Source organism: Trichosurus vulpecula, chromosome 3 (assembly GCF_011100635.1).
Source record: "Trichosurus vulpecula isolate mTriVul1 chromosome 3, mTriVul1.pri, whole genome shotgun sequence".
Classification (NCBI taxonomy): domain Eukaryota; kingdom Metazoa; phylum Chordata; class Mammalia; order Diprotodontia; family Phalangeridae; genus Trichosurus; species Trichosurus vulpecula.
The window spans coordinates 91,896,809-91,920,161 of record NC_050575.1 but is presented as its reverse complement, the minus strand read 5'-3'; the positions used below and the strand labels follow the sequence as shown (position 1 = coordinate 91,920,161).

At 42.5% G+C, this 23,353-nt stretch overlaps 1 protein-coding gene across 1 annotated transcript in view; it reads left to right on the top strand.

Moving 5' to 3' along the window:
* The first annotated feature begins 13,581 nt into the window (after window positions 1–13,581).
* ADRB2 (adrenoceptor beta 2) overlaps window positions 13,582–23,353 on the top strand; it is a 126,287-nt gene continuing 116,515 nt past the window's right edge. Inside the window, exon 1 of the mRNA XM_036748189.1 lies at window positions 13,582–15,776. Coding sequence (XP_036604084.1) covers window positions 13,867–15,081 — 1,215 coding nt within the window. The 5' untranslated portion in view covers window positions 13,582–13,866 and the 3' untranslated portion in view covers window positions 15,082–15,776. The remainder of the gene's footprint in view (window positions 15,777–23,353) is intronic.

Here is a 23,353-nt window from a genome sequence, read left to right as displayed (position 1 = left end):
TTTTTGGTCTAATTAAGCATGGCGAGCGAAGTTTTCCAATCTTCTGCATCATGAATCCCTAGTCTTCTTGTCCATTTCTTCAAAAAAAAAAAAAACCTCTGCAAAGTGTTCCTTTTGGCCTTAGCTGACCAACCCTTTCATCCCCATGACCTTTGGCAAGTGATTCCAAAATTCTTTTTGACTGGCTCACTCTGAGATCAGGTGCTTCTGTGTTTCCTCCCCTTAGCCCTATTTTCAGCAGGTCTTATCTCTCCTGACTCTGAACTTTATAAATACTGGGTTTTTTAATGTGTATTTTTAAAGTCTCCATCTTTTAATTCTCCAATTTCTACCATATTAGTTTCTTAGAATCCCGGAGTTTTACAAATGGAAATAGAGAATTTAGAATATGGTACATAGAATTTAGGAGCTGGAAAGACCCTTAGTCAAAATAGAATGGAGTGTGGTGGGGGGGAGAGACAGAGACAGAGACAGAGAGAAAGAGAGAGAGAGAGAGACAGACAAACAGACAGAGACAGAGAGAGAGAGACAGAGAGCGAGAGACTGAGAGAAGAGAGAGACAGAGACAGAGACAAAGAGAGACAGAGACAGAGACAGAGAGAGAGACAGAGAGAGATAGACAGAGAGAGAGAGACAGAATATTGAATCTGATAACTGAAAAGGATCAAAGAAGATAGAATGTTAGAGTGTAATATGTTGTTTGTCCTTCATTCTTGAAGAGGACCCAATAACATCATGAAGGCATTGCCTTGACTTGTGAGTAAATTGGGTTTAAGTGAGGCAGAGCTATGCAAAGTCATCAGCCTCACTTTCTCCTCCAGAGTCATCTGAGTCCATTGGCAAGACAAGTGTCAAAATGACTAGAGATGGTCCAGGATGCAGTGGGAGACCTTGGCCTTTTAAAATTAAGGTCTCTCTCAGCTCTCAGTTTGTTTAAGGTCAGGCCCCTTCAATGACTAGGGATTAGATAAGAACTGAGATAAAAGATGGCCCAATTTATCATCACTACGGCATCAATCTGGGAGGGGAATACCCTCAGAGTTTCTGGCCAGAACAAAAAACAATTGCTATTTGCACTCACAGTATATTATATAAGAATCACAGAGGCAGCTAGGCCGCTCATTGGATAGAGCACTGCACCTGGAGTCAGGAAGACCAGAAAGAGCCTCAGACTGTGTGCTGTGTGACCCCGGGCAAATCACTTAAACTCTGTTTGCCTTGATCTATTGGAGAAGGAAATAGCAAACCACTCTAGCATCCTTACTAAGAAAATCCCATGGACAATAGGGTCCATGAGATCACCAAGAGTCTGACATGATTGAATAATAACAATGTTAAAAAATCACAGAGCTAAAAGGGCCTTAAAGAGCTTAGAACATAGAATTTTCAAATTGATTAGCCAATCAGCAAGCATTTCTAAATATCTACTGTGTGCCAGGCATTGTTCTAGGGGCTGGGTCTATATACACAAAGACTAAAATTACATCTGGAACCAAGACTATCAGCACTGTCAGGGAACTCAAAATATCTATAAAATGAAGGCATTGGACTCTGGTGTACATTCAAGATGCAATGAGCAGAGTACTAGGATATATTTCTAGCCCTGTTGCTATTCTTTGGGCTACCCCAAGCAATGAAAACAGAGGCCCCGGAAATGGCTTACTGAGCTCAAGTCTGTTCTTTCATAGCAGCTTCCAAGTCTCCTGACCTGATCACTTCCTTTTTCATTTCCTAGGCCCTTTTCAGATTCTATTCTCTTCTGAAATTCACCCTCCACTTTTACTTCTTCAGTCATAAACCACACTTCACATGTGTATAGACTTTTTACCTGCATGAATCCATGAGACCCTCAAAACAAGCCCTGAGAGCCTAGAGTTAGCCCATGTTATTACTGCCCTTTTATTTTTTCATTGACTTGGTCAAGGTCACAAAATGAGTCAGCCCCAGAGCTGAGACTGGAACACAGATCTCTTGCCTCTCAGGAAGCTTCTTTCCATTATGCCAATCTTATTTGTCATGGGTCCTGTAGTATTCCCCCTCCTCAGAGGTTTGTGCCTTATTGAGAACTGAGCTCCTGCCCTAATTCAAGCCCTCATCACTTCTTGGCTGGACTAGAGGATTCTCCTCTAATTTGACTTGACTTCCTCCTTCCTTTGAATAGCTGAGATAAAGCTATTTGCTCTGTGAGAGGCTAATCTTGTCTCTTTTGCTCCAGCACTACATTCTCCTTCAGGAAGTGCACTTGGCCTACTTGGCTCCAGAAGGAAGACCTAGGAACAGTGGGTGGTAGTTACAGAAAGGCAGTTTGGGACCCAATACATATAAGGAAGAACTTTCTAACCAGTTCTGCCCAATAATGGAACAGGATATTTTAGGAGGCAGTGCATTCTTTATCCATGGAGGTCTTGAAAGAGCCTGAATGACCACAAGTCAGGGATATTATTGACGGCATTTTTGCTCAACTACAGGTTAGATTAGATGTCCTTAGATCCCTTCTTTAGAGTTAGAATCTGACTCCAAGAGGCTTTGATTCATCATATTTCCCTCAAACTAGACTTTTTATCTTGCACATATACCCAAATCCTTTCTAATGTACTTTATTGGCTACCTCAGTCTCCCAAATTAAAAGCCTTCCATTGCCTACAGTAAAAAATCCAAACTCCAAAGATACTTTGCCATTCAAAGCCTTCTATAGTTGGGCATTAGCTTTTATCTCCTACTTCTCTAATAAATCCACAGCCAGGTTAGTTTAATCCCTCCTTTTCAAACATGTCCCGTTCATTCTTAACTCTTCACCTTTGCTCACTCTGCTTAGAATGTTCTGACCCCACCTTTCATGCTATCCTGGTCCTACTTAAACTCAAGCCTCACTTCCTCCAGTAGGTTCTCCCTGATTACTCCAAAAATATCTCTTTATCCTTTTTGACTCCTCTGATGCTTAGTGCTTCTGACTTTAGGACTTACTTGTAAATTGCCTTGTATTTATAATTTAACTTTTCAAATGTCTCCCAATTCTTCCACTGTCACAATATCATTCTGATGATAACTTCTCTACCACCATTATCTTCTGATATCTTCCTGGGATCACAAGTTCTAGTGAGTCATATGGCTGAAAAAAGCTTTAAAGATAAACCTGGTGATGGGTAGCATATCTGTTATCTGAGGAACAGTTAGCTGAATGCAGAAATATTTTTCATGAAAGGGTTCACCAATAGGATAGGGTTTTTTTTTTAATTTGGCCATAGCAATTCAATAGGAACTAATGCTAAACAGCTCTTTTTATGATAGTAAACAACTGGAAAGTGAGGAGATGGCTAAGTAAATGAGAAATGGCTAAGTATGTTATGGCATAAAAATCAATGAAATACTATTATGCTATCAGAAATGATGAAAGGAAAAAAAAGGGGGGGCAGCTAAGTGGTACAGTGAGTAGAGCACTGGCCCTGGAGTCAGGAGGTCCTGAGTTCAAATCTGGCCTCAGACATGTAACACACGTATTAGCTGTGTGACCTTGGGCAAGTCACTTAACCCCCATTGCCCTGCCTTTCCCCCTTCCAAAAAAAAAGAAATGATGAAAGGGAAGGTTTTAGAGAAAGCTGTGAAGATTTGTATGGACTAATGAAGGGTAAAGTGAGCAGAGCCAGTAGAACAATTCATAAAATGATGTCATGATGAAAATGAACAATTTTGGAAGACAAGAACTCTGATAAATGCTGGGATAGACGATGATTACAGAGGATGGATGATGAAGATTGTTGCATCTCCTGACAGAGATGCCAGAATGAAATCATATATATATATATATATATATATATATATATATATATATATATATATATATATATATATATATATGTATATATACATATATATATGTATATATATATATATACACACATATATATGAAATCATGCACACACACATATACACATATATATATATATATTTTGGGGCACAGCTAATATAAGAAATGTTTTTGCTTGATTACAATTATTTGTAATTTTCTTTTTTCTTCTTCCCATAGAGGAAGAAATGGAAGAAAGATAAATAAATGGTTAATAATTTTAAAAAGCCTAAAATTTAATTAAGGAGGGAAAAGAATATGAAAGCACAGGGAGGCTAGTAGAGGGAGTACCTACACTCACAAAATCAGGGGTCCTTTAAAGTTGGAATGATGCCTACCAACTAGATTATAACACTTAAGAGAGCAGGAAGTAAACGCTAAGTCTGCTTGCATTACCCCACTGTGCCTAGCTTAGTGATCTGATTATAGAAATTGCTCAACAATTTTGAATGAAGAGATGAAAAAAGACAGCTGGCAGGTGATGTCATCTTTGTGTTGACCGCACCCCCTCCTCCTCCCTTTGTTTGTTTGGAGTAGTGGAAAGGTTACAAGGCTTAATGTAAGTGACCTTGGGTTTCAGTCCTGGCTCTGCAACACCCTGGCCTTGTCACTTGGTGTAACTCAGTTTACCTCTCTGACCCTCAGTTTGCTCCTCTGTAAAATGGAGTTAATAATATCTCCCTCAGGAGGTTAGGAAGATCCAAATGAGATTCTTGATTTCAAGTAACCATGATGAGCTACTGATGTGTGAGCTATTAATATTACCTTGGGCAAGTCATTTGACCACTTTGGGGCTCGGTTTTCTTATATGGGGAGTGAGAGATTTGGGCTAAGTGCTCTCTGAAATCCCCTCTGCCTCAGTTTTATGGTTCAAAATGTCTCTTTCCCAGCATACTATTCACTCACTTAAGCAAAGAGGCAATGACCACCCTTAGTGACCCCGCACTGGATGGCATCATCATAGTTAGTCACAGTTAAGAGGGTCCTCCTTCTGGCCAGCCCGATCTCTCCTGTTTCTGATTCAGCTAATTTCCTCTCATTCAGTCTTCTTCAGGTGTGGGGAACTTATTAGCATCCTCCTCATAAAAACACAGATCCAAGCAGGAAATTAAATCCAGTGGGTTCAGGCTGTTTCTCCAAAAGCCATGCTGGTTGCCATGAAGCATCCTTTGGTCTCCTAGGGGATTGACACATAGTGTTGTTTGATGATTCAGTCTGCAACATTTCATTGGTGAGGAGAGCAAGCCAATTGGTCTATAATCCTCAGTGCTATCCTGTCTTTTTTAAAGCAAGCAGGCTAATTCCCTCTGTCCAATCATTTTACCAGGAATTGTGAGCACAGACTGTTCAGATGTTATCAGAAAGGAATACTTTACATAAAGGTGATTTGTACAGTTAATAGCAATTTAAAATGATGAAGGGGTCTACATGCTATTCCATTTTGAAACTTAGTTTTTGAGGTACCTTCCAGTACCAACACTGTATTCTATGTTCTAAGACAGTTTCCTTTCACCAGTTTTCTTTGTAGCTCAGTCCTAATACCACTTTCTTCATGAGGCCTTTCCCTTCCCCTCACCTAGCAGTTGGTAGAATCCTGCCCTCTTGATTTTCTTATATTTTTTCTTTATGCGTCTTGTCTATACTTCTTTGTGTATGTGTTGACTCCTCTGATGAAATATAAGCTCTTTGAACTTTTTCATTTTTGCTTTGGTATCATTAGTAGTCAGCACTGTGTATGGGGCAGAGTAGGCCTTAATAACTATTTGTAAATTGATTAAGGACCTTTCTATCTCTGCATATCTGTGACCATTAAGAGAAGGGAACATCTTTCACAGTAGAGACTGGTGAAATTTTCCTTTAGGCCTAGTGAGAGTATGTCTAGTTGGCAAAGCCAACAGTCAACCAAGAGCCATAAAAAATTATCAGTTAAGTCATTTTCTTTTCTGAAGTTAATGCTCGTATTATGATTCCCCAAATGTTTAATCTTAACGTTTAATGTCTTGAGTAACTTGCATGCTATTCTGCCCAACGAATTTATTTTTAGCTTACAAAGTTCTCTTAAAATTGAATCTCTTCAGTGTGGAGGTTAAACAATGGGCTTATTTATTATAGATCTTCAAAGACAGGAAGGAAGTTGTTTTTCCACAAGTTAAACAATGTGTTTGTTCATTCATTCATCCATTCACTCATTGAATAAACATTTATTAAGCCCCTACTAAACGAGAGAATATAACACAATGGAAATAAGACTAGATTTGAAGTAGAAAGATCTGAGTTCCAGTCCTGAGTTTGCTACTAACTACTTTTGTAACTTTGGACAAATCATGACCCCTCTATAAGCCTCATTATTCTCTTCGGTAATCAATCAACTGATAAGAATTTGTTAAATGGGTTACTAGGTGCCAGGCACTATGAATTATGGTTTGGATACAAAGACAAAAATGAGATAGCTTACAATCTGTCAGGGAAACAATATGTACGTATACACACACACACACACACACACACAAACACACATATGAATACAAAGTATGTAAAAGGAGAGGGTTGTTCTAGACTAGAGTATCTTTTAAGTCTGTTTCCAGCTCTGCGTTCTATGGTCATGTAAGGGCTAGGTCCCATGCTCCCTGATGAGAGATATAGGGATCATAGATGCAGAGTTGGAAAGCCCAGCATTTTAGAGTTGAGGAACTTAAGTCCAGGAATGTTGGGTGACTTGTCTAAGATCACACAGGTGATAAGTGTTGAAGGTAGAATTTGAACCCAGGACTCCAGAGGCAATGCTATTTCCACTGTATATGATTTCTATCTTCAAGGAACTCAATCTAGAATGAATATTCGAAGAGATCACCATAATGAAATACCATGAAGTCACGCACCTATAATTTTTTTTTATTGAAAATATCAAGGAAACCTTCCTGGAGATGATACCTGAGCTGAGGCTGATAAGATAGACAAGATGTCAGTAAGTAGAGGCTTAGGTTGTACCATGTGTATTCCAGATATAGAGAAAGATAGGAATAAAGGTGTTGTTGCTGAGTTGTTTTCTCAGTTGTATCTGATTCTTCGTGACCCCATTTGGAGTTTTCTTGGCAAAGATACTGGAGCAGTTTGCTATTTTCTTCTCCAGCTCATTTTATAGATGAGGAAACTGAGGTAAATGGGTTAAGTTACTTTCCTAGACTCACACAGCTAACAAGTGTTTGGGACCAGACTTGAACTCAGGAAGATGAGTTTTCCTGACTCCAGGCCCAGCACTCTATCCCGTGTGCTACTTAGCTGCTCTGAATAAAGACATAGAGATAGAAAAATGCGTGACTATTTGCAAAGGAGAATATATCCATTTACCTGGAGCTAGTATGTGAGTGGGATTCATGGGAGATAAGCTTGGAAAGTAATTTTGTAGAAGTCCTTGAATACCAGGTTAAGAATTATGGACTTTATCATATTGGTAATGAGGAACCATGGAAGGTTTCTGAGCAGGACAGCTAAATGATCATCTGGTGAGATGTGCAGGATACATTAGCCAAGAAGAGAATCACAGAATTTGATAGTTACGAGGCACCTCAGTAGTCGCCTAGGCCAAGCCATACATGAAAGGAATCCCTACTAGGACACACTTAATAAATGCTTGTCCAGACTTTGCTTGAAGACCTCCAAGGAAGGGGAAGTCATCCTCTTTCAAAGTAGCCGAGTATATTTTTGGACAGTTTTTAGCAGGTTCTTTTCCTCCCTTGACATCAAGTTTAAACTGATCCCTTTGGAACTTCCACCTGGTTCTGGTTCTGGTTCTGGTTCTGGTTCTGCCCTCTGGGGTCAAACAGAGCAGGTCTAATCTCTCTCCCATATGTCAGCCCTTCAAATATTTGAAGACATCTATCAAGTCCCAACTATGACCCCACTTTGTGCAAGAAGTCTTTCCCAGTCCCCCTTTTGGATTACCTTTCACCCACCCTGTATATATCTTGTTCATACATAATTGTTGCTGCCTCCATTAGACTATGACCTCCTTGAGAACTGGACAGTTTTTGCATTTCTTTCAGGGGTGGGGAATCTGCAGCCTTGAGGCCACATGTGGCCTTCTAGATCTTTAAGTGTGGCCTTTCGACTGAATCCAAATTTTATAGAACAAATCCTCTCTAAAATTTGTATTCAGTCAAAAGGCTGGGCTTAAGGCTCTAGAAGGCAATGTGTGGCCTCAAGGCTGCAGGTTCCCCACCCCTGATTTATATTCTCTGCTGCTAACACAGTGCCAGCCAGAAAGTAAGTGCTTAATTAATGCTTGTTTACTGATTGACTGACTAGCACGACATAATCTGTTACATGATCTGTTCTTGATGAAGTCATTCTGGCACTTTGTAATCACCCCTTTCCTTTCTAGATGTTCGCTAATTATATTCTTAATGATCTGTTCTAGGATCCTCCCAGGAATCAGTCAAGTTCACTGGCCTATAGTTCGTAGTCTCTGTTCCTTTCTTTTCCAAACTTTTTGAAAACCGAGTCATTTGCCTTTCTCCAAACTTGTGGCATGTCACTTATTTTTCATAATTTCTCATATATCATTGCAGTGGCTCAGCAATCATATCTGCCAGTTATTTCAGTACCTTAGGACAGGGTGTCCAACCTTAGATTTTTATTGAAATAACAGACAATATATTTTGATTTGCCATTTTAGTGAGAGCTCTGTGGTAGCTCAGCTTCCTTTACTAAAGCATTTATGTAAATATCTGTGCTTGTAGGCAGGCACATGTGGCCCATGGGTCCCATTTTGGATAGCCCTGCCTTAGGATACAATACATCTGGGCAAGGCCACTTGATTTTATCAAGAGCAGCCAGGTACTTTCTTACTATCTCTTTCCTTATCTTGACTATCAATTCCCTGTTAGTCTTTTGTTTTTTTTTTCTCTGTTATTTTAAATGTAAAGGTCATCCTTCTTTACAAAGAAACAGAAACAGAATCAAGCGATTCTACCTTCTCCCAGCTGTCAGCTATCATCATCCTATCCATATCAAGCAAAATGTCCTAATGCTTTTCGCATCTGCCATCTCATCCTATTATAGCTAAAGGTAGTATGAACTACAACCTTTTTTGTTGTCCTTAGCTTCCTTTGCCAGAGTCAACTCATGCTGAACTTTAGCATTCCTGACACTCCTGACCTTTACCCAGATACTCTCCATCACGTTTTCCCCACTGGTTCTTGCATTGCCTCATATAATGTACATTGCTACGCTTCCCAACACACGCTCCCCTCCCCACCACACACTTTAGCCACTCTCTTCCTTTTGAATAAGATATACTCATCCAGAACTGTGGTCCAGGCATGGATTTCATCCAAGGCTCAGTGATATCTGTGATGTCTATTTCCCTCCATTGAATTAGGACCCGTGTTTTTTGTTGTTTATCATTTCAAGTTTGCATCTAGATATTTGAAGCCATGGACTTTATTACTGAATCTTTTCCTGAATATCACCTTCTTTGAATTTCTGGGTGCCTCAACTTCTATTCCTTCTTCTTCTTTGTGACTTCTCTTTACATAGTATCTAATTTAAGGGAATTTGATAATAAAAAAATAATAATATTTAGCATTTATATAGCACTTTAAGGTTTGCAAGGTACTTAAAATATTATCTCATTTTAGACTCAGAACAACCCTAGGAGGCAGGTAGTGTAATTATCCACATTTTATAGATGAGGCAACCAAATCAAACAGAAGTTAAGGTACTTGCCCAGGGTCACACAATTAAGTCTGAGGCTGGATTTGAACACAGGTCTTCCTGGTTCCAGGCTTCTAACTACTCTGCCACTTAGTTGACTCTGTATACACAAACAGTTGTTTCTCTCCCCCCATTCTTTTTATTTTAAAGCTCTTTTGATTAGATTTGCTGGACACTTGCTTGGATTCGCAAGGGTGAAGGCAGCAAGTATATTAGTAAGCTGCTGCAGTAAGTCAGATGGAAACTAATGAGAGACTGAACTTCATTTTTTAAGGAAATGGTGTTACAAAACAAGCATTAATAATTGCCCCTCCATCATGTTACAGCCCAGTGCAGAAACACAGGAATGTGGTATGCATATTGTGCAAACTTGGCCAAATTTTATATATTATGAGATTTTGAGCTATAAAGGCCCTTTGAGACAATCAAGTGAGCGCATTTCCCTCAGTTTATACTTGGGGAATCTGGGGCCCAGGGAATAGAAGTGACTTGTTGAAGATCACAGGGCTGGAAGGGAGCCAAGCTGAAGACTCAAACTCAGATCTTCTGCCTCCAAGTCCAGTCCCCTTTCAACTACAACATGTACACACATTAAGTTCTCAATAAATATCTATTGCATCGATTCATACAATTTCTTGATTTATAACAGCATTGCTGCATGCCAACAATGCTATGTTTCTCAACTCTGCTCCTGGAAGACAGACTATAGTGCGGTCCAGTGGATGGAGTTCTGAATTTGGAGTCACGGAACCTGGTTTCAAACTGCTGCCACTTATGATCACTCAAACAACATTCATTAAAGGCTTATTAACTGCAAGGCTGTGATAACTGCTAGGGCTACAAAGACAAAAGTGAAACTCAAGGAGTGTATACAACCTAATGGAGGAGATAGTTAGGGGTGGGGGTGGGGGAGACAGAGACAGAGACAGAGAGATTATATCTACACATTCACAATGAGTAGAAGGAGGGAACTAGCTGCTAGGGGACTTACCTGTGCAAATTTGGACAAATCACTTAAACTCTTTAGGTCTCAGTTTCCTCATCGGTAAAATGAGGGGGGTGGAGAAGGCATTTAAGATCCCTTCCAGCTCTAAGCCTATGGTCTACTGACAATTCTGCCTTCCCTCTCTTCTCCTCCCCTCCCTCTGGGAGGCAGTGTGGTACAATGGAAAGAGCCCTGGATTTGTAGTCAGATGACCTGGGTTTGGATTTCAGCTCTGCCACTTACTACCCATTTGATCTTGGACCAGCCATTTAGGCTCTCTGTGCCTCAGTTTCCTCACTTGTAAAGTAAAGGACTTAAATTAGGTGCCCGCTGTAGGCTATTCATGTGAACGTTAGTGTGTGTTGGTGAAGACTGCCTGACCAAATTGCACTGGATAAAACACCCACCCAAACTGATTTTGCTACATACCCTAAGGAAGTTTGTTTCAATACACATGCACTTCAGCCAGATAGTAAGACCAACAGTGATAGTAGATATTCATTGGTATAGGGAACATCCCAGATGAGGAGATTTCCTTTCCAAATGCAGGTGGCCACCATTGCAGCAATTTCTAGTCTTAGAGAGTTGTCTAGAACACTGAGATGTTAAGTGACTTGCCCAAGGTCATACAACCAGTATGTATCAGTGGCAGGACTTGAACCTAGGTCTTCCTAGGTCAAACGTCTGCTACACCACTCTGCCTCTAATAAACTCCAGAGTCTTTGGAAAGTATCTACTGTGGCTATGCAAGGAACTTCCTGTTAAACCATTTGGAGAGAGGCAGGGTTCTGTATGATGCCAGACTCTCTTTTGGGAGACATGAATTCAAGTTCTAGATCTACCATGGCTTAGTTGTTGTCCAGATCTTCTTTCTGCTTCAGTTTCCTAGTTTCCTCATCTAGAAACATTTGCATCCCTTTGCTCTCAGGGCTATTATAATTGCTGCTTCTGTTGTCACCCCTATGCTGTAAAGATCAAAGAAGATAATGGATTCAGGCTGATTCATAATTATCAAGCATAGAAGAAATGAAAACTGTTGTCACATAGCTACCAATGTTAGGTAGTGAAAAGAGTCTGGGATCTGAAGTCAGAAGACCCAAGTTGAAATCCTGTCTCTGCTACTAATTAGTTTTGTGACTTCAGGCAAGTCATTTAACTTTTCTCAGTCTCAATTCTCCTATCTAGAAAAAAAGAGGAGGGGGATAATATTTACCTGATAGGATTGTTATGAGGATTAGATAATGGATGTAATGTAATTTGTAAAGCACCAGACACTGGGTCTTGTTACTGAGTACCTTTATTCTTTTCAAATCCTGGCTCTGCTATTTACTACCGTGTGACCTTAGGCGAGTGACTTAACCTCATCAGGCCTCAATTTCTCGTTGTAGAGTGAGGGAGTTGACCTCGATAGATGCCTTTTAAGGTTCCTTCTAGGGCTGAACCTATGATCCTGTGACCATGTGATTTCATTGGTATAGGGGACTCTCAGATGGGGGAACTCCCTCTGCAAATGCAGGTGGGCACCCTCTGATCTCTGTAAGCTTTGACATTTGCTCCATATGACTGTGCAGATGTGCAGAGTAGACTATCATGCTAATGCAAGTGTGTGTGGAAATCCGGGAGTGAGAGTATAGTAAATCTGATACTTAACCTTGAAACCTGAAGTATTGAAAATGAAAATTCACTTGAAAATGAAATCAGACTAGAAGAATTATGTCCTTTGCGTTAAAGATAAACAAGATGCTTCCCTGGGACCCTGTCCCACCTTCAACTCTCCCACTCTCCATAAAAGAAATAGTAGAAAAAGAAAATAAACCCAACTGTCTGGGACTCGGTGGGGTTCAGTGGGGTTCAGTGGAGTGAGCCTTGGATTTGGAATAAGAGGAGGACCGTTCAGATTCTGTCTGTTAGTCACTGCCTGAGACTTTGTAATGAGTCACTTTTTCATTAAGGGTTGTGGATTCCTCATCTGTAAAGTGAAAGGAAGATCTAGAGTGGCCTCTGAGGTCTCTCCCACCTTCTAAATGTGTGAGCCCAAAGATGAATGAAAAAGAAATGCAACATTACATGGCCAGACAATGGCCATGGAAATTCGGACAAATGCTCTCTGTCCTGCTAAAAAGGAACTTCACTGTCATCCAGCCACTAAAACCCCACCTGCAAGAAGCCTTTCCGCGTCCCTCTCTGGGACTACCTACCTTTCAGTACCTTGTACATATCTTGCACATACATAGCTCTTTGTGTGTTGTTGCCCTCCTTGAAGGCAAGTACTGCTTTTGTCTTTCTTTGTATCCCCATTGCCCAGCACAGTGCTTAATTAAATGTTCCTTGATTGACTGTCTGACTACGCTGTAAGACTTCAGTTTTTCAGCTAATCCAAAAGAAATGTGCTTGTGCCTGTGCGAATATGTTTGTTTCTGTGTCTCTGTGTGTCACTCACTGCCTGTTGCTCTCTGTGTGCAACCGTATCTTTGTCCTAATGTTTACAACTTTGTTTCTTCGTGCGCGTACCGATGTGTCTATACGTTTGTGTCTATGTGTATCTAGGTATTACGGTTACATAATTAGGGTTAGGGTTACTCGGTGTTCTTGTGTCTCAGCGTGTGCCTGTGTACCTGCCTCTTTCTCGGTCTCTCTGTCTCTCTCTCTGGATGTCTGTGTCCCTGTGCACCAATGTCTTTATCGGTATGCCTGTGCCTCTGTATGTGACTGTCTCTCCGTGTCTCCCGTGCCTCACTGCGTGTGTGTCTCTCCTGGGTTCTGCTGACTCCCAGGGGAACGTCCAGTTTGCAATGCCAGGGCAGGCAGCGCTTCACCCCCTGGGGCTCCCGCGGAAACCTAGTGCCCAGAGTTTCCACATTCTGCGCGCCCTCGATAAGGTGCGGCTCCAGGGGCGGGCCAGGGCGCCCAACAGCAGGGGGGGAGGGGCGGGGTCTCCCTCACACCATTGGTTGAAAGAAACGTAACGTCATCGGAGGGAGGCGGGACGGGGGACAACCGAAGTTCTGAAGTCCGGGGCGCATAGCGGCTCGGAGCACTTGCAGTCTGCGCTCTGGCTCGGAGTAGCTGCCGCTGTTCGCTGTTCGCAAACTCAGACTAGCAGACCAGGGCGCGCCCTGCTTTCCTCCATTCCTCCGTTGCTGGCAGTCCTGTGCACCTTACGGAGACTGAATGACGGGTCCTTGTCGGGCCAGCAGCTGCTTGGGACTCTCAGGGAGCTGAGCCCCTGCCAAGAAGAGATTGGCAGCGGGGCACTCTCAGTTAAGGCTTGTGGACCTCCAGGGACGGCCCCGCCCCCCGGGGGGGACAGCTTGGGGGGCCATGTCTGCCAACTTCAGCCACAGCTTTCTAAACACCACCACTCCGAAGGGTGAAGCGTGGATGGTGGGCTTGGGCATTGTCATGTCCATTATAGTCCTGGCCACTGTCTTTGGCAACGTGCTGGTTATCACAGCCATCGCCAGGTTCCAGCGTTTGCAGACTGTCACTAACTACTTCATCACATCCCTGGCTTGTGCTGACCTGGTTATGGGGCTGGCTGTGGTGCCTTTTGGTGCCAGTCACATCCTCATGGAAATGTGGACCTTTGGGAACTTTTGGTGTGAGTTCTGGACCTCCATTGATGTTCTGTGTGTCACAGCCAGCATCGAGACCCTCTGTGTTATTGCTGTGGACCGCTACTTCGCCATCACAGCACCCTTTCGTTACCAGAGTATGCTTACCAAGGGCAAAGCCAGGGTGGTCATCCTAGTGGTCTGGTTGGTATCGGCCCTCACCTCCTTCCTGCCCATTCAGATGCACTGGTATCGTGCCAGCCACAAGGAAGCTCTCGTGTGTTATGAGAACGAGACCTGTTGTGACTTCTTCACTAACCAGGCTTATGCCATCGCTTCTTCTATTGTGTCCTTCTACGTGCCTCTGGTGGTCATGGTATTTGTGTACTCCCGGGTCTTCCAGGTGGCCAAGAAGCAACTTCAGAAGATAGATAAATCTGAGGGCCGCTTTCACGTCCAGAACAGCAGCCAGATGGAGCAGAATGGAAGGACAAGTCACCGAAGGTCTTCCAAGTTCTGTTTGAAGGAACATAAAGCTCTTAAGACCTTGGGTATCATCATGGGGACCTTTACCCTCTGTTGGCTGCCCTTCTTCATTGTCAACATTGTCCATGCAATACAGGACAACATTGTCCCCAAGTATGTGTACATTTTTCTGAACTGGGTGGGCTATGCCAACTCAGCCTTCAACCCCCTGATCTACTGCCGGAGCCCCGACTTCAGATATGCCTTTCAGGAGCTCCTCTGTTTGAGGAGGTCAGCCTTGAAGCTCTATGGCAATGGCCATTCCAGCAACAGCAATGGGAGGAGCGAGCACAACGGGGAGCACGGGAGCTATCCCACTGAGCAGGAGAAGGAGATTGAGCTGCTGTATGAAGACCTCCCAGGCAATGAGGGCTTTTTGAACTGTGCAGGTACCGTGCCTAACGCTAGCGCTGAGTTAGAGAGCCAGGATCAAACTCTGGATGATACCCCCTTGTGACTCTCTCTTTGGTTGGTAAAAACCCTCAACAAACCAAGCAAGGTGGGGAAAAAAAAAAGGAACAATTTTTAAAAGAACAACAACCACAAACCCCCCCGAAAACAATCCAACAAAAACAACTCACCACAAACCCCCGAACACTAAGCCTACTCTTTAACTCATGAGCTAGAAATGTCTAGGTCAGCCTATAGAGAGATGGGCAGGAGGGAGGAGAACAGTCTTAGGCTATTTATTGTTTTTAAGTTATCAGGAAACAAAACAACTCACCCACCGGTCCTAGAGATTCCTCATTTCTGTAACAGTTGGGTTCTGCCTGGAATGGAGTTTGGAAGTGTATATCCCACTTCGAGGGCCTCAGGCCTTGAAGACCTGGGTCGAGTTTGGATGGCTTTCTCATAGATCTACCTCATTTGTCAAGTATTAGGGTTGGCATACTTCTACTTGGGACATCTATCTGGAGGAGCAGGCCTCCACCCTGGGCCTTGTGGATGCTCCAGCTGGACCTGGCTGTCAATGTGGATTCGTCTCCTCTTATTTGCTCACATGGGCTGTTGGAGGCAGGGACACAGAGGGGGCAGCTTCTGCTGTTGAATGAGCAAAGTCTAACGTTTACAGTAAATAAATTGTTTTGCTGTGACAGCATTGCACCTGTTTGTCCAAACCCCGCAGCGGAACATTCTTGTTGGAAACCACAGGTAACTGTTTGTAATGGCTGTCCAGTTACTTAATGGTGAATTAATAGTAATCATAATAAGACCTCACATTTCTGTGGTGTTTGCCAGTTTTACCTAGTGCTATTCCCCACAGCTTTGTGAGGTGTGCAGGGGAAATATCATCTGCATTGTATTAAGGAGCTCAAGGTTCAAGAGGTAAGGAAGGGGCTTGCCTACAATCATATGGCTACAAAGAGTTGAATCCAGGGCTTCTACTCCAGCTCGTCTTCTTTTTTTCGTACCACACTTCCTGGAATTACATTTACACACACTTAAGTCTGCTGGCATTGAGTGTTATAATAAACGTCTCGAATAATCCTTCTACCCTAAGTCAAGCTCCTCTGATTTGCTTAAATATGTTGCTCATTAGTATACCTATTTACGCATTATCGATATGTAAATATATTTAATGATTATTAAATAACAAAATTATTATTTATTATTAATGGGAAATTGTCAATTTTCCATTAATTATTTATTCCAAAATTATTCATAGGAAGATGGTGGTACAGTAGAAAAAGGGACAAAACATCCAGCTGGGTTCAAGTGCCCACTGACAGTTATTACCCACCTGACCTTAAGTGAAACCACTTGGCCACCTTAGACCTCTGTTTCCTCATCTGTAAAAAGAGGAGGCTGGATTAGCTGGCCTCTGATATCCCTCCAAGCTCTAGATTTAGTATCCTATGATCAAGTAAAAAATTCAGTACAGTTCAATGATACTCAAACTTATAGTTCCCATTTACCTAGCACTTCAAAATTACAGAGATCTTTACAGATGCATTACCTCACTGGATTCCCTAGCATACTTTCGTGTGGACAGTAGCACATCCCCATTTGCCTAATGCAAAAACTGAGGCCCTGAAGAGGAAGTAACTTCTTCAAGAGTCTCACAGCTAGTAAAGTCTTGGAGCTGAGATTCAGACTGAACTCTCCGTACTCTAAATGCAGCCCTCTTCCTGTTGCACCACACACTGCCTCCTGTTAGATTTGCTGTGTGCTGTTTACATCAGAAAGACTGACTCATGGACGTGAGGTGATGGACAGCCACCTCCCTGTTTGCTGTGCATGGTAGCCTCCGAAATTTATACCCCCACTCTGCCTTTTCTTGAGAGTCTCCAAACCTACCAAGACTGGATGGGTTAGAAAAGAAAGAGGATTCAGCTGTTTGTTATGAAAATGCTGCCTTCCCACCCACCTTCTCCCATGACAGCCTCTCTCATTCCACCAGAATGCAGAGGACCAGGAGTTAGTTGGTGGCCGGGTGGGCAGAATGAGCTCTGTTGGAAGTCTGGTGATCAGTTCCCTAGATTTCCTTTCCCTTCACCCACTCCTCAACTAGCTATCTTTGTGATCTGAAGCAGGTCCCAAATCACTAAATCCCCTCTTTGGTTTCTTTGGAGAGGAGAAGAGGGAAGAGTAGTGAGAGGGGAGGGGATGAGAACAAGCTTTAGTTCGATGATCTCTAAAGTCTCCTCTAGCCCTCCTTGAGCACTAGAGATTTGAAGCTTAGAGCTGGACAGGACTCAAATGATCACAGGTCACATAATTTTTTAAGGTCTAATAGGGTCATAAAATTTGAAGCAGGAAGGGACCTGGTCCAAACTTCTCATTTTACAGATGACTTTACAAAGACTCAGAGAGGTTGTGACTTGTCCAGGGTCACACGATTAGCAAATAGTAGAACTGAATGGGATTCAAACCCAAGTCTTTAGAATCTAGGATTCACCCCCCCCCATCTTGCTGCTCAAGGTCACGAAAGTAGTGAGTAACAGAATTAGCATTCGAATTTGTGTCTTCTTACTGATAGGGAATCTGCTGCCCAGAGAAGGAACATGACTTGCCTAGATGTCATACAGTCAGTCAACAAACATTTGTTAAATACTTGCAATGTGTCAACCACTGTCCTAAGTGCAGAGAATGCAAAGAAAAGCAAACCAAAAAAATAAAACAAAACCAGTTCATGCCCTTCAGGTCAGAGGCAACATCAGAATACAGGTCTGGTGACTTTCCCTATTCCTGTCCTCCCCTGACCCCGGCAAAGTTGGGTGCTTTATCCACTGTCCCATCCTTATTTCAGTGGTGCCAGGATAGAAGGTGCCCAGGTGGCACCAGAGCTGCTGGGAGGGCGCTGGTTCAGACAGGTTTGTGAGTAGTGAGAGGGTTGGGGAACAGTCACTGCTGTTTTATGGAATGACTCTAATGCCCTTAAAAGCCACTTATATGACAATCAAAAAAGTAAACACATTCTTTTACCCCCTTTCCTCTCCATCCTTCTTCTATTTTTACATCAGGTATCTGGGCCCTAGCTTGGCTTCTCCCCCCATGACTGGAGAGGGCTTAGTCTGAACAGAGTTCAGTAATCTTTAATTTGTTCCTTAGCTGAATAGCTGCTTCCGGCTTCCAAACAGTGGTTCCCTTCTCTCCATCTGTCAGCACAGCTCTCTTACAGCCTTAACCTTACCAATGGCTAGGAATTCACTTAGGATCACAGAGTGTTAGAACACAACATCAGAGCTGAAAGGGACCGTAAAACACGGAGCAGTGAAATATTAGAATTGCACAGGACCTTAGATCATAGGGTTTTGGAAGGAGGCCATTGCACATAAAATGTGTCTGATTCAGGGAGCATGGGCACTTTTCATCCACGAAGACTGCAAACCTTCTGTGGTCTCAGGGATGGTTTTCACGAGTTTCTATGGCCAAAAAATGTCATCACCTGGTGTTGTGCCTTCTTGAATTTAGCCAGACTAGTCCTCAGAAAAGAGAGACAGCCCATATTGAAGTCCATATTCAGTTGTTCTAACTTGACAAGATTGTCAGAACTTGTGGTGTGCTGGTATACTTTGACCCAGAGTCACATTCATGCCATTACATGGTACTGTACTCATGTGCATGTGTATGTGTATGTCTGTGTGTGTGTGTGTGTGTGTGTGTGTGTTGGGAGGAAGAGGGAGCTAGAACACAGAATTTGCTGTATAAGATACCAGAATGAGGAGGGAACTTAGAACAGAGAAGAACATAGAGTGCTAGAACTGGAAAAGACCTCAGACCACAATGGATCATAGATAGAAGGGACATTTAGCTCTACACTCTCATTTTATAGATGATGTGGCTGAGGCCCAGAGAAGGAAAATGACTTGCTCCATCCTGCCTCCCTCATTTGATCACCTTAGTGACCAAGGACAATCTCTGTGGGGTTCAATCACTTCATTTGTAAAATAAAGAGTTCAAGTTAGGTGGTGTTTCCTGGGGCAGCTAGGTGGTGCAGTGGTTAGAGTGTTGGGCCTGATGTGAGAGAGACCCATCTTCCTGAGTTCAAATCCAGTTTCAGATACTAGCTGTGTGACCCATGGCAAGTCACTTAACCCTGTTTGCCTCAGTTTCCTCATCTGTAAAATGAGCTGGGGAAGGAAATGGCAAACCACTCCAGTATATTTGCCAAAAAAACCTCAAATGGACTCATGAAGATTTGGACATGACTGAAACAATCGTCCCAGCTCTAAATCTATGATCCAAAGAACACAGAGCTTATGAGTGGCAGAGTTGGGACTAGAACCCAGGCCTTCTGACTTTCAGTATTGTACATGTTCCCTGACACCACATAGGCCTTCCTGTGTTTCCTGTTGGTTACCAGGGTGAAGGGGGTTGGGTGTGTGCATTGTGATCTCAGTCAAATGCTGTATGGCTTGATGTTTTTAGTACACTGTGTAATAACAGTCTGTGTGGGAGACCATCGGCCTTCTCATATAGCACTTTTAAATCTGTTAGCACATTGGTATGTTATCTCATTTTATTTGTCCCCCTCCTGGCCCTTCCCCTTTGTAACAAGCCCTTCATAACTTTCCCAGCTCTGCTCAGCCTCCTAACAGAGAATCAAAGAATCTTAGATCTGGAAGTGACATAAAATACCATCTAGAATCATAGAATTTGGAAGGGGGGGGGTGGACCTTAGAGATCACTTATTAATCCCTACGATGTGCCAGATATTTTGCTGAATATTGGTAGGGATACAACCCTTGTCCCTAAGGAACTTACATTGTATTGGGGGAGATCTGTATACTTATAGATACATGTTGACATATGTATGTGTATGTATATATACATGTATAATATTCTATGATCCTATGCAACCAAATTACATGTATATATACATATATGCTTATGTAGGCATACATTTATATAATAGATAGATGTGTGTATGTGTGTACACGTGCATGTGCTTTATATATGCAGATACAGAACAGAAAACACTAGCAGCTGGGGAGTGGGGGGGTGGAGCTTAGGAAAGGCCTCATGTAGAAGGTGGTACTTGAACTGAAGGACATTAGGGATTTTAAGAGGCAGAGATGAGGACATAGTACATTCCAGGCATGGGGAATACTAAATTACAGAGGTAAGAGGTGGTGTGTTGTATATGAGGAACAGCAAGACCAGTTTGGCTGAACGCTATGGGATATGAAAGAGAGTAATGCATCATGAGAAGGGAAAATAGACTGGAGCCAGGTTGTGAATGAATTTAAATGCTAAAGGTAATAGGGAACAATTGGAGTTTATAGATTTTTTGGGGGGGGGAGTTAATCTAGCCTAATATCCTCATTTTAAACAGAATGGGCTACTAAAGCCTAGAGAAATCAAATTGTTTTTCCCGAGGTTCACATAGCTAGCAAGCAGGAGAGTAGATTCAAACTCTAAAGAATTATTTATTTCATTCAGGAAACACCTACTAGGACATTCTCTCCTTTCAGGATGCTTGAAGATTTCCTGATTCACCATGCTTATTACCTCATTCAGCATACATCTCAGTGTGGTCATTCATGTTTTGGGATTAATGTAACTGTATGTACCTTTTTCAGCCTCTAGGGCCTTAACCAGTAACTGCCTTTCCTAGGATATGAAAATGTAGAGTGAAAAGGGACCTTAGAAGCCGTTTAATGGGACCCTTCCTTCCCCCAAACCCTTTGATAGATAAGGATCTGATGCCTGACCTCTCCAAGGTCACACAGGTATGAACAGCCGGCTACTCTTGTCCTCTGACTTTAAACACCACTCCCTTTAGAAATGAACAGTGGCAGATCTGATTTAAAAAAAAAAAAGATTCTATTTATGTCCCTCTGTCATGCATATTTGTTTGTTGTCAAGGGGTTACATAACGTTTGTGGTATATTCACCAGAACAAAACTTCCTTTGCCTAGGCTAGAAGGGCCCAGGAACTGTCAAATGAGAAACTAATATTGAGATGCCAGCTGACAGGTGTGTCTTGTGGGGGTGGAGGGAGGGGACGGTTACTGAGGGAAAGAATCCAGGAAAGGGAGGATGGGAAGCAAGCAGGCTACAGAAGGCTTGATGAAGAGCAGGCTATGCTACAGCCTGCACAAGGAGTCCAACCAAGTATTGATTATCGCACTGTGATAACCTTGACTACTCTGGACATATAAGGAGGGCATAACACTTGGTTGCTCCCCTCAAGGAGCCTATAATCTACTTGGGAAAACAAAATAAACATCCACATAATGGCAGTAAAAGACAATGACTGACTGCGTGTGTGGTACAGTACAAAGAGACTTGGATCTGAGAGTCCAGAGGCCTGGGTTCTAGTCCCAGCTCTGACCCTGACTGAGACAGACTGTAATTTTTCCTCTCTGAGCTTAACTTTTGTTCTTTGTAGAATGAGGTGGTTGGACTTAGATGATCTTTAGAGCCTGTGGCTGGTCTAACATCCTATGTTCCAAAGTCACTTCCTGCTCTGGCTTTCTATGTTCTAAGAGTATACTTTCTATATTCTAACATTCTGTGGTCTAAAGGGCCTTCCAACTCTGATGTTCTAAATTCTATGTTCTAACATTCTATAATCTAAGGATTTTCCTGCTGTAATTTTCTCAGTATTCTATTCTAACAGCCTGTGAGATGAAGCTAGATTCCAGGCATATGTGCAGATTGCAAGTCCCATTTGATGGAGAGAGCTGGAGAGAACTAACTGTGGTCTGAGATGATGGTGTAAGGCTTCTCTCATCACTGTGGTTAGAACAGAAGAGCAACCTGCTCATCAGAATGCCTGACCCTTTTCTCCGGGCCCTTGTTTTGGCTCTGGGTTTCAGTTTGAGGGTTGGGCTGGAGTGAAAAGAGGATGTGAAACTTTCAAAACCGAGTGTGTCTGGGTAAAGCTGCAGCAACATATTTGGCACTGCCCAGATTGCACCCAGGCAAACTGGTTCTTGGTGAGTTTGGGATGGTGCCCATGGCGGCCTGATTGCAAGGCAAGTCTGTGGCTAGAGTTGTCCTGAGGCTTGGAACTTGTTAGAAACCTGGCAGGCCACAGCTGGCTTATGAAGGAGACTTTAAGTGTTCTGCTCACTTTCTTAGTACAATAGAACTGATTTTCTGGCAGCAGGGAGGGTTTCATATAATGGGGGAAAGTCATTCATGCAATAATAATAATAATAAGCAAGCAACAATTTTTTTTTCTCTTCCATTGCCTTATTTAATCCTCATAGTAGCCCCGAGAGGTAGGGAACACCAGTATAATTAACTCCATTTGATAAATGAAGGAACTCAGGCTATCTCGTCGTAGATTCACAAAATGCCAGTTAGAAGGAACCTTAAAGATTTTCTGTGCAACCCCCGCAGTTCACAGAGTAGGAGGAACCATAGGCCTGGAGAATTAAAGTGCCTTGCCAACCTGTGTAGACAGGTTGTAAGTTGCTGAGCAAGGACTTGAACACAGGACCTCTGACTTTACATGCAGTGTTCATTTTAGTGTACTCTATTTTTATTCATTCATCTAACCAATATTTACCAAGTGCCAGTCCTCCTGTGTGAGTTTGCACAGGGGCTGTTCTCAACAATCTTGCTTCAGAGAGGGTACAAATAAGATTGCTTGGGGAATATTTAAAATACTTAAAAGAACAAACTTCTCAAGTACATTCAAGAACTTTTAAAATGCCATCTATGTATGATTAAGAAGAGATGGCCTGGCTGGGGTTGTGGAGAAAATATTTGACCAGGAGTCAGAAGGCCTGCATTCAGGTGGCTACTTTGTAAAATGAAGGGGTTTTCCTGAATGATCTTTAGGTCCCTCCTAGCACTAATACCCTGTGAATTAGTGGATTAATTATAAGTGGACCGATCCATCAATCAATCATTCATTTAGTAAAAGAGTTGAGAAAACAGATTTTTAAAATCTTAGTATATGACTAAAATTGTCCACATTTAATGAGATGACATTCATTCAGTTGTTTTTCAGTTGTGTCTGACTCTTTGTGACCCCATTTTGGGTTTTCTTGGCAAAGATGCTGAAGGGAGTTGCCATTTCCTTCTCCAGCTCATTTTACAGATGAGGAAACTGAGGAAAATAAGATTAAGTGACTTGCCCAGGGTTATATAGCTAGGAAGTGTTTGAGACCAGATTTGAACTCACAACGAGTCTTCCTGACTCCAGGCCTGGCACTCTATCCACTGTGCCACCTAACTGCCCTGAGATAACATTTACCAGGGATAAATGTAAAACACTTTCACTTGGGTATAAAAACTGCGTCAGTACAGGGATAGAGAACTTTGGT